Genomic DNA, 11,244 nt, shown 5'->3' on the forward strand with positions numbered 1-11,244 from the left:
ACCTTCTCCGTTTCAAAGGAGCTGCTGGCAACTGAGGTAGTGCTTCAGGGACGACCTTCAACGCACAGACTTTCACTACGTGTACAACCATGGTATGAATGGGGAGTTACAGTTCTACATTAAAGAGAGTTGTTAACTCAACTTAAGTCTCTTGGCTGTCTTTTTTTCTTCATTTTTTTTTTTTTTTTTTTGAAATATCTGTCTTCTCACTTCTTTGATGTAGCCTGCTATGAACCTCTCTCATCTGCTAACCTCTCAATATCAGAGTAGCACTTGCAACCTGCATCCTCAATTATTTGCTGGATGTATTCCAAACTCTTTCTTTAGAGTTTTTACCCTCTACAGCGCCCTCTAGTACCATGGAAGTTATTCTCTGACGTATTAATTGATGTCCTACCAACCCGTCCCTTCTTCTTGTCAGTGTTACCCATATATTCCTTTCCTGTCCGATTCTATGGAAAAACTACTCATTCGTTGCCTTATCAGTCCACCTGATTTTCAACATACACTCCTGGAAATTGAAATAAGAACACTGTGAATTCATTGTCCCAGGAAGGGGAAACTTTATTGACACATTCCTGGGGTCAGATACATCACATGATCACACTGACAGAACCACAGGCACATAGACACAGGCAACAGAGCATGCACAATGTCGGCACTAGTACAGTGTATATCCACCTCTCGCAGCAATGCAGGCTGCTATTCTCCCATGGAGACGATCGTAGAGATGCTGGATGTAGTCCTGTGGAACGGCTTGCCATGCCATTTCCACCTGGCGCCTCAGTTGGACCAGCGTTCGTGCTGGACGTGCAGACCGCGTGAGACGACGCTTCATCCAGTCCCAAACATGCTCAATGGGGGACAGAATCGGAGATCTTGCTGGCCAGGGTAGTTGACTTACACCTTCTAGTGCACGTTGGGTGGCACGGGATACATGCGGACGTGCATTGTCCTGTTGGAACAGCAAGTTCCCTTGCCGGTCTAGGAATGGTAGAACGATGGGTTCGATGACGGTTTGGATGAACCGTGCACTATTCAGTGTCCCCTCGACGATCACCAGTGGTGTACGGCCAGTGTAGGAGATCGCTCCCCACACCATGATGCCGGGTGTTGGCCCTGTGTGCCTCGGTCGTATGCAGTCCTGATTGTGGCGCTCACCTGCACGGCGCCAAACACGCATACGACCATCATTGGCACCAAGGCAGAAGCGACTCTCATCGCTGAAGACGACACGTCTCCATTCGTCCCTCCATTCACGCCTGTCGCGACACCACTGGAGGCGGGCTGCACGATGTTGGGGCGTGAGCGGAAGACGGCCTAACGGTGTGCGGGACCGTAGCCCAGCTTCATGGAGACGGTTGTGAATGGTCCTCGCTGATACCCCAGGAGCAACAGTGTCCCTAATTTGCTGGTAAGTGGCGGTGCGGTCCCCTACGGCACTGCGTAGGATCCTACGGTCTTGGCGTGCATCCGTGCGTCGCTGCGGTCCGGTCCCAGGTCGACGGGCACGTGCACCTTCCGCCGACCACTGGCGACAACATCAATGTACTGTGGAGACCTCACGCACCACGTGTTGAGCAATTCGGCGGTACGTCCACCCGGCCTCCCGCATGCCCACTATACGCCCTCGCTCAAAGTCCGTCAACTGCACGTACGGTTCACGTCCACGCTGTCGCGGCATGCTACCAGTGTTAAAGACTGCGATGGAGCTCCGTATGCCACGGCAAACTGGCTGACACTGACGGCGGCGGTGCACAAATGCTGCGCAGCTAGCGCCATTCGACGGCCAACACCGCGGTTCCTGGTGTGTCCGTTGTGCCGTGCGTGTGATCATTGCTTGTACAGCCCTCTCGCAGTGTCCGGAGCAAGTATGGTGGGTCTGACACTCCGGTGTCAATGTGTTCTTTTTTCCATTTCCAGGAGTGTATTTTGTAGCACCACATATCAAACGCTTAGAGTCCCTTCTTTTACGGTTTTTCCACAGTCCATGTTTCACTACCATACACTGCTGTGTTCCAAACGTACATTCTCATGAATTTCTTTCTCAAATTCAGGTCTGTGTTTGAAAGCAGTAGACTTCTCTTGGCCAGGAATGCCCTTTTTGATACTGCTGGTCTGTCATTTATATCCTCCTTGTTCCGTCCATCATGGGTTATTTTGCTGCATAGATAGCAGAATTCCTTAACTCCTCCTAAAACATGATACCAATCCCAATGTTTAGTTTCTCACTGCGCACATTGTATATTGTGCACATTGTATACTGCCTGTCTTTCCTTATAGCTTACAACTATTTTTCTCAGAATTCTAACATCTTGGACCATTTTACAATGTTGAACGCTTTTCCAGGTCGACAGATCCTATGAATGTCTCTTGATTTTTCTTTAGTCTTGCTTCCACTATCAACCGCAACGTCAGAACTGCCTCTCTGGTGCCTTTTCCTTTCCTAAAGCCAAACTGACTGTCATCTAACACATCTTCAATTCTCTTTTCAGTTTTTCTGCATATTACTCTTGTCAGCAACTTGGATGCATGAGCTATTAAGCCGATTGAGCGATAATTCTCCACTTGTCCTCTCTTGCACTCTTCGGAATTGTGTGGAAGATATTTTTCCGAAAGTCAGATGGCATATCGCCAAACTCATACATTCTGCACACCAATGTGAATAGTTGTTTTGTTGCCACTTCCCCCAATGACTTTAGAAATCGCAGTCGAATGTTGTCTACCACTTCTGCCTTATTCGATTTTAAGTCATCAGAGCTGTTTTAAATTCTGATTCTGATCCTGGATCCACTATCTCTTCTATATCGACTACTGTTTCTTACCCCGTCATAGAAGCCTTCGATGTATTCTTCCCACCTATCCACTCTGTCCTCTTCATTTAACAGTGGTTTCCTCATTGCACTCTTAATGTTACCACCATTGCTTTTAGTTTCAGCGAAGGTTGTTTGACTTTCCTACATGCTGAGTCAGTCCTTTCAGCAGTCATTTCTTTTTCAATTTCTTCACATTTTTCTTGCAACCATTTCGCCTCAGTTTCTCTGCACTTCCGATTTATTTCATCCCTAAATGACTTGTATTTCTGGATTCCTGAATTTCCTTGAACATTTTTGTACTTCCTTCTTTCATCGATCAACCGAAGTACTTCTTCTATCATCCATGGTTTATTCCCAGCTACCTCTTTGTACCTATGTTTTTCCTTCCAACTTCCCCAATGGCCCATTTTAGAGATGCCCATCCCTCTCCAACCGAACTACCTACTGAGTTACTCCTTACTGCAGTATCTATAGCCAGATAGAACTTCAAGTGTATCTCTTCTTTCCTTAGAATTTGCGTATCCCACTTCTATGTGCATGATTCATCCTGACTGATTTCTTAAGCTGCAGCTTGCTCTTCATCATTACTAAACTGTGATCTGAGATTGTATCTGCTCCCGGATATGCCTTACAATCCAATAATCTGACTTTGGAATCTCTGCCTGACCACGGCGTAATCTAATCGAACTCTTCCCTTATCTACAGGCCTTTTTCAAGGTCCTCTTGTGATTCTTGAACAAATTATTCGCTATTACCAGTTGAAATTTATTGCAGAACTCAATTAATTTTTCTCCTATCTTTCTCCATATTCTCCTGTAATCCATTCTTCTATTCATTCCCCTACAACCGTATTCCAGTCCCCCATGGCTATTAGATTTTCATTCCCCTTCACATACTGAATTACCCGTTCAGTATCGCCGTATACTTTCTCTGTCTCTTCAGTCCGCAGCTCGTACTCTAGTGGCTAGCGTTACTGCCTCTGGATCACGGGGTCCCGGGTTCGATTCCCGGCAGGGTTGGGGATTTTCTCTATCCGGGGATTGGGTGTTTACGTTGTCCTCATCATTTCATCATCATCATTCGTGACAGTGGCAAAATTGGACTGTGTGAAAAACTGGGACTTTGTATGGGGGCTGATGACCGCGCAGTTGAGCGCCCAACAAACTCAAACATCATCATCTATCTCTTCACCTTCGGCTTGAGACGTCGGCATGTATAACTGAACTACCGTTGTCGGTGTTGGTTTGCTGTCGATTCTGATGAGAACCACGTAATCACTGAACTGTTCACAGTAACTCACTCTCTGCCCTACTTTCCTATTCATAACGAATCCTACTCCCATTACACGATGCAGCTGTTGATATTGCCCTGTACTCATCGGACTAGAAATTCCTGTCTTCTTTCCACTTCTCTGCACTGATCCAGATTGAGCCTCAGCACTTCCCTTTCCAGATTTTCTAGTATTCCTGCCACATTCAAACTTCTGACATTACGCGCCCCGACTCGTAGAACTTTATCCTTTTGTCGGTTATTCAGTCTTTTTCTCATGGTCACTTCCCCCTTGCCAGTCCCCTCCCGGAGATCGAATGGGCGCCTAGTACGACATATTTTGCCAATGGAGAGATCGTCATGACACTTTTCAATTACAGACTACGTATCCTGCAGATACACATTAAGTGTATTTAATGTAGTTGTTTCCATAACCTTCTGCATCTGCAAGCTGTTGATCGTTGCTGATTCTTCAAACTACAGGGGCAGTTTCGCATCCCAAGGGCAAGAGAATGCCCTGAACCTATGTCCTGTCTTCCGCCTTCTTTGACTAGGCTGTTGGCTGACTTCTTATGCTGAAAGTTTTCGGCCGCCATTGGTGTTTTTTTTATTAAAAATTTAAGCAGCAGCGGTGTTCGAACCCGAGACCGTGGTTATTACTAATCGGGGATACTACCTCTATACCTCGGGTGTTGCTGTTGGTACAAGCTAACAAACTTCTTTTTCCCTTACTGCATATAGATTCATTAGTCACTGTCTGATGTGATCATTGGGTAACTTTACTTTTCCATTTTTGTGTACTCTCTTGCCACTCCAGGGCTTCCACATTCATCTTCTGAATCTGGCCGCATATACCCTTCAATCTCTTTTCAAAATTGCAAGCAGAGACTACGTATTGCCCAAAGGATGGATTAAGCAATTCAAAAGGGGATGACACGCTTTGCCCATAAACAGCCTCATGGTGTGATAAGCCTGTACTCTCACGTACCTTTCAATTGTTGGCTCCTATTATGTACGGTAGCACAGCATCACAGTCAGTATAGTGACTTTTTACACAATAATATGTTTCTACTACTGTTCTGGTAATTCTCCCTGTGCTCCCATTGGCTTGAAGACTAGTCTGTAACTCCATCATCGGTAAAAGTAGACGCAACAGCTTCATTAATTTGGACATAGAACCAGTGCCCTGATCTGCTATTATGCTCACTTGCACCCGCAACTTTAATAACAAGGATTAATCATTGCCTGAGCTACTGTTTCCACTTGCTGATTCAGCACACCAATCACGGATGCAGATCATGAAAAAAATTAAGTACTGTTAACAGTCACTGATTCAATACCAGTGTTTATACAAAGGAACCAAGAACGTCCATACTGATCATCTGTTGGTCTCAAATAACTTACGTAATGGAATCTGTTGGCGAGTAAGCTAAGCTGACTGTATGCACAGTAAGCAGTTCTTTACGTGCTGTACCACATCCTGCTTCCGCATTCTCTACCAATACTTTTCTGCAAGGCTCCATTCTGTAGTTCACCGACCCCACCACGCCCTACCAAGATACGTAGAATGAGTAGCCCAACTCATCGATGTATTATGTACCCTTGACGGCGTGACTATTCGTCTACCACATCTTGTTTGTTTGTATAACACCCCATGGTCAGCACTGAACCTAACCTGTGTCGTGAATTGCTTAGAGAGTGGTTACTTGAAGAGGTCAGATACATAGTCTTAGTTCAATTAATTATCAACCAAGAGAGTATCCGGTACCTCACGTAGGTCTAGTTCGAATGCAGGTAAAAAGCGGTATTATATTCTTTCAGTGTAAATCAAAAAGTGTTATCTTCTTCTCCTCTAAAATAGTGCTGACTAAGATGAAACATTACTGGAAAGCTTTTAAAAACTTCAGCTAATGCCAGTTTGTTCTATGAATCACCACTAGCATGTTCTCAGATCTAAATGCCAACATCCTATATGTCTTTTAGACGTGGCGATACCATTGTAACACTTGACATGTATTTATGTGTCGCTCACACAGTTTTTTTTCTTTGCACAAGATGAAGAAATAATACTGACACAAACATTGTGTTGGTGCAGTATTTTTACAGACAATTTAGTCGTTGAATTAACATTGTGACACTTGACAAGCATCGTAGATCAATTTAGATGTGGGACGTATTTAAGTTTCCGTTGTGCTTTACACCAAGAATGGTACAGAGATCGATCTTTGGACGTTTAGATGTTCTTTCTAAGCTGGTGTTTAGCTAACAGTGAACACCAGAAAATCCTGAAGAAGATCCCAACTGCGAGGTAGCAACGTCGCTCGTGTAGAAGAAGTTGAACATGACGTGGCCTAATATCCTCGGAGGTTTTACCTGCAGTGGTCATAACGTTCTGGCTCATCAGAGTATGTCCTAAACTTTAGGGAATGCAATTTTGTACTTACATATAATATAAGTGGTTAGCTGGACACCATCACATGTCTTCTTCGATCCTAAAACCTGTTCAAGTTTTAGCCAGTGCATGAGAAAAAAATCTTAATCTGTGTTTCAGATGCGGTCATAAATTCCATGGTGGATCTTAGAGAGTGGTTCCTTGAAGAGGACAGATACATAGCAGATGAGAGCAAAAGATCTCCAGACAACAGCTACAAAAATGACTATGACTTGTTTGGTATGGACGGATCTTTTAAGAAGCTGCAACTGGACTAATCATCTAAGCTTAATAATTCCTCACCTCAACTTGCTCTTTAACATTTTTTTATGTTATTGATTTTCATTATATTTGGTCATCACTTGAGGTTTTATTAACAAAGTGAAGAGTAAATCTCCTTGCATATTTTCTGCAAGCATATTTCCCCAAGTAAATTACAAATTACCTGTACAAACGTAAATAACTTTTTACAATAGGTTACATTCTCTCAATGCCTCACACTTTAGATTGTCGTACATTAATTTAGTTTGATAAAGGCGCACTATTGGATTTGTTACACGTATGCACTATAAACCACTATTATCATATCTTATATGGAGGTTTTTTTCACTTTCAACATTTCTATCCAGCTAGGGACGAATCACAGCTTTTATGCCTCTTTGTGAGCTGCTGTTAGTCTGTTTTCACAGATTTTCTTCAACTGAAAAGTAAAATTTAGTTCTGAAAACCCGTTCTTTGTATGTTTGAATGGGGATACTTGCAATTTTAGAGTTCCTTCGTCTAGTATCTGCTGATTCATATTCCTTGGTAGTTGTATTGCACTGTGCCGCTGGTCAATTAACACTCTATTGCATGTATTGCCACTTGAGAAAAAACCGTAAATTTACAAGTAATGTTGAAGAAACCGCCGGTGCATTCAAAACGTTGACATCTGGCAACACACACAGTTTGGCTGTATCGAGTTAGGCCGTGTTTAGCTTCATTATGCTGGAAGAAACGGTTCAAAATTCATCATCTCTGCTGAAGGTCATGTCTACGTAAATACGCATGAAAGCAGCAGAAAGATTAAGTTGTTTCTGCCACTTGTAATTATATCTTCAACGTATGTAAAATGATGCTCAGTGATAGCACAGATAATGTTTCCATGACTCTGCAACTAAACGATTAGTAACTAATGTTTCCCATTTGTTACCATATGGCAAAAAACTTAAAATATTGAATAAATCAAAATTAAATCAAAGTTAATATGTTCAGCATGTTAAAAACTACTTCGTGTGTCAGACCCTACCCCCAGATACTTTTTTTCGCTGAAACTGATCTCCTAAAAAAAGTGTCATGCAATAAAGCGTTAAGTTTGTGAATGTTAATGCTGTACTTCTTTGTAAATACTCTTTGTCCCTTTTTAGTCTGACTTGGTGTTGTGGTGTTGATCATACGCACTTAAGCAGTATTACAATCCCAAAACCCAACAATAAAATTGGTGCTTGACATTTAACTGGAACGTTAACTTATAGTGGTTCCCAAGTGTGTGCTTGACTTGACTGTTCACGCATGTGGCTTACCAGTATTGTAGCAAAAGTAGTGTTCCTAGATCCAAATTGCAGAAATTGGAATTTAGGGACTGGTGGTTTAAGAACTGGGCAAGACAAGGACGTAAAAGACAGTACATGCCCAAAAAAGAAAAAAAAAGACATTTACAATCATTAGACAAACATTTCCTTATAACATATTATGAACAAAGTTGGTTCTCTGGTACAATTGTATTCAAAAGTGCTATTTTGTTCATCAAAAGTATTAACTTTAGGTAGGTAATAAAAAGTTTACAATAAACCTCAGAATTTGTCAACCAGGTAATTAAAATTTAATAAACAACTTTATACATGCATAGCCAATAGAGTTACGTGTGGTTGGGACCTAAGAATGAAAGGGGTGCAATCAGTTCATTGAGTTTAGTTTGACTCTATAATATCTGTTATTCTATACGCTTATTGAAAACATCAACCAGTAGCACCTTAAAAATTTGACTTGGTCACAAAAACCAAATACAGTCACTGTATTCATAAACGAAATTCTTCAAAACCATCATCTTAACAACAGCAACAAAACATTAATAAAAGACCTAGATTAAATGACATTTATATGAATCAATCATCATAATCAAAAACAGAAGCAGCACAAGATAATAAGCTGGTGCAAAGGAACTTCAGAAACATATTGAGTTCAAATTTGTACCGTGAATACTGCGACAATTAAAAACAACAGCTTCCCTTTTAAAGGCCCATCGATTTCCAAACGTTTGAATACACTGCTATAAACATGCATCTACATACATGAACTTCATTCGATGTCTGCACGGAAAAGGGAAGAGAAAAGCTGACCTGAAACAGTTCAGTATCAGAAACAAATAACAACCAAGTTTATTCTGTCACCAGCATGAGCTATTCATCGTAGGCACAATCAGAATAAGAGCCTCTTTAACCACCGAGCGTGTCGGCTCGTGCTATGTCTTTACATCTTTGCCAACTGGCGCGATCCGGCTCTGTCTAGCCGCCGGGTGGCGTTTCGGTCGCCTGTCAGTTGAGACTTAGGCTGAAGTTCCTTGGAGCAGCTTGTTGACCACATTGGCAGTGAGTCGGTCGCACTCAGGGTGACAGATAGATGAGAGGCACATGTGACGTAAAGTGAGCTGTTGACGGAACTTACGGGCGCTTGATTGACTAAGTGGACGGTAGTCGGTAGGGATGTGTTGGTCAGCAATGCTTGGGCCACATGTCGACACAGCCGGTTTACTCTGGTTTAACCAGGCATAGTTGCTAATGTGGGTGTTAGAGTTCCGTTTATTTCTGGTACGTTTTGTACTGCCCTTTGGGGGTAAGGTACTTGTTACTTGGTTGAAACATATGCTCCCATGTTGAAGTTGCTCCCACTATGCTGGATTGCCTGTGGTTCGCCGTCATTCTGTCTCATGTGTTATACTCACTCTTTAGTCCTTCTGTTTGAAATTATCTGAGTGCGATATTGGTGTGTTTTAAAGTTTCTTTTAATTACAATTTGTTCAATGTCTGCTTGTTTTGGCAGTTGCGCCTGAAATTGTCATGAGTTCTATGCCGCCACGTATGTTAATGACCACGGAGGTCGTAATTGAGTTTTATTTGTGTTGGAAGTTGTTGCTTTCCTGAATGATGTAGTGGTAAGCAAACGCTAGAGGCCCAATGAATCTTTAACTCTGGTGAGATTAGGCCCCTTTCAAGGAAATTAATATTTATTCTTTTAAATATAATTACTATTGTCGTTGTTTGGCTATTAGCTCTCAAGATTTGCGTGTTACCTTTTAAGCCACGTAAGTTAATGTGTCTGTGTACCGTTTGATTTCCTTGTTATTACATTAACTTGTCATGCTTTATTGTAAGAGTAACCGGTTAATCATTCTAGTAATTCTCATTGTAAAATTCTCGTTGTTATACGTAAGGTTTGGCTGGGGCTTCGGACCACGCTCACATTGAGCTTCATATCTTGGTCTGAGCATTTTCGTATGTTCTGTGATTAGTAAGCGTGAATTATAAGTTTGCTTGTTTGCTCTCGGCCTTCCGAGCTGTTCGCAGCGTTTGAAGGCGGTGCTCCGGCGTGTTATTTGTAACCCGCCGTTTCATCGGGCTTTTCTGATCGATGAAAAATTGGATTCTGTGCTGATACCTGACTTGAGTAAATTTACGTTACCGCAGGTTTGTAAGTTATGTTCATTAATTTCAAGCACCCTTTTGACCACCCAAATATTGGAATTGTAATCTTCAGCATCATTGCTGTTAATGTTAGCCTAGCGCTAAGTGTATGTTTGAGACATACTTGATTGTACGATTTGTTTGTTAGTCTTTCTTAATTTTGTGCATTTAATTAATTCAAATTACCTGATTAATCATCTATAGGTTCAACTGAGGTAATTTTGGAATAATTATCTGTATCATTTGTATTTTATTAGTGTTTTTGTAAATTGTGCAATAAAAGATTGTTGCCTTGTGAGTAACAAATGATTTTTGGTAAATGACCTGCACCTTTCCCACGCCCGTTTAGTTAGTTTCTCACCCAACAGCGTCCACTGACATTTCAATCAGAACATACACATACTAAAAACATCTAGCAAACCTTACGTCTAACCGATGGCATACATTCGGTACAAGATTTGTCTCCTATATAACAAACATAATACGCACTGTGTAGACACCTCAATATTACTGATATTAACACAATAACAATACAGTACCTGTTAAGTGTATCAAGCTGCTTGGCACAGATCGCTGTATACCTATCATGTAATTCCGCGTGCCTAATATACAAGGCTAAACCAACACACTACGACCAATATCCATGAGCCACAAATCCCGGTATCTCGAGTCTGTTCAGCGCAACAGATACACAAAAGTACCTTGCTTGCGGGCGACCTCGCATCACAAGACTACTCTCGTCTTGCAGTAAGAATTCTACAGGTGGCCGACCAGCACCGTCAGCACTCGTAAGTCTGCTCACAGTTCCCTCTCTCAGCCCTCAGCGTCAACAGATAAACACCACACAACCCAGTGACAAGCTGCGGAAGATGGTGCCATTTTAGGAAAAACACAGGGGTGTTTTTCACACTGCCCAAGCCTCAGACGTTTTACAATCACTTTACCTAATATCTCACACTCAATGTAAATACAATTAAGAAATGATTTTCGAACTTCGATTACCGTTTTG

General features: G+C 42.0%; 1 protein-coding gene across 1 annotated transcript in view; it reads left to right on the top strand.

Moving 5' to 3' along the window:
* LOC126481913 (retinol-binding protein pinta-like) overlaps positions 1-6,794 on the top strand; it is an 81,737-nt gene extending 74,943 nt beyond the window's left edge. Inside the window, exon 6 of the mRNA XM_050105872.1 lies at positions 6,637-6,794. Coding sequence (XP_049961829.1) covers positions 6,637-6,794 — 158 coding nt within the window. The remainder of the gene's footprint in view (positions 1-6,636) is intronic.
* The last annotated feature ends 4,450 nt before the right edge of the window (positions 6,795-11,244 follow it).

This window comes from Schistocerca serialis, chromosome 5 (genome assembly GCF_023864345.2).
Source record: "Schistocerca serialis cubense isolate TAMUIC-IGC-003099 chromosome 5, iqSchSeri2.2, whole genome shotgun sequence".
Classification (NCBI taxonomy): Eukaryota; Metazoa; Arthropoda; class Insecta; order Orthoptera; family Acrididae; genus Schistocerca; species Schistocerca serialis.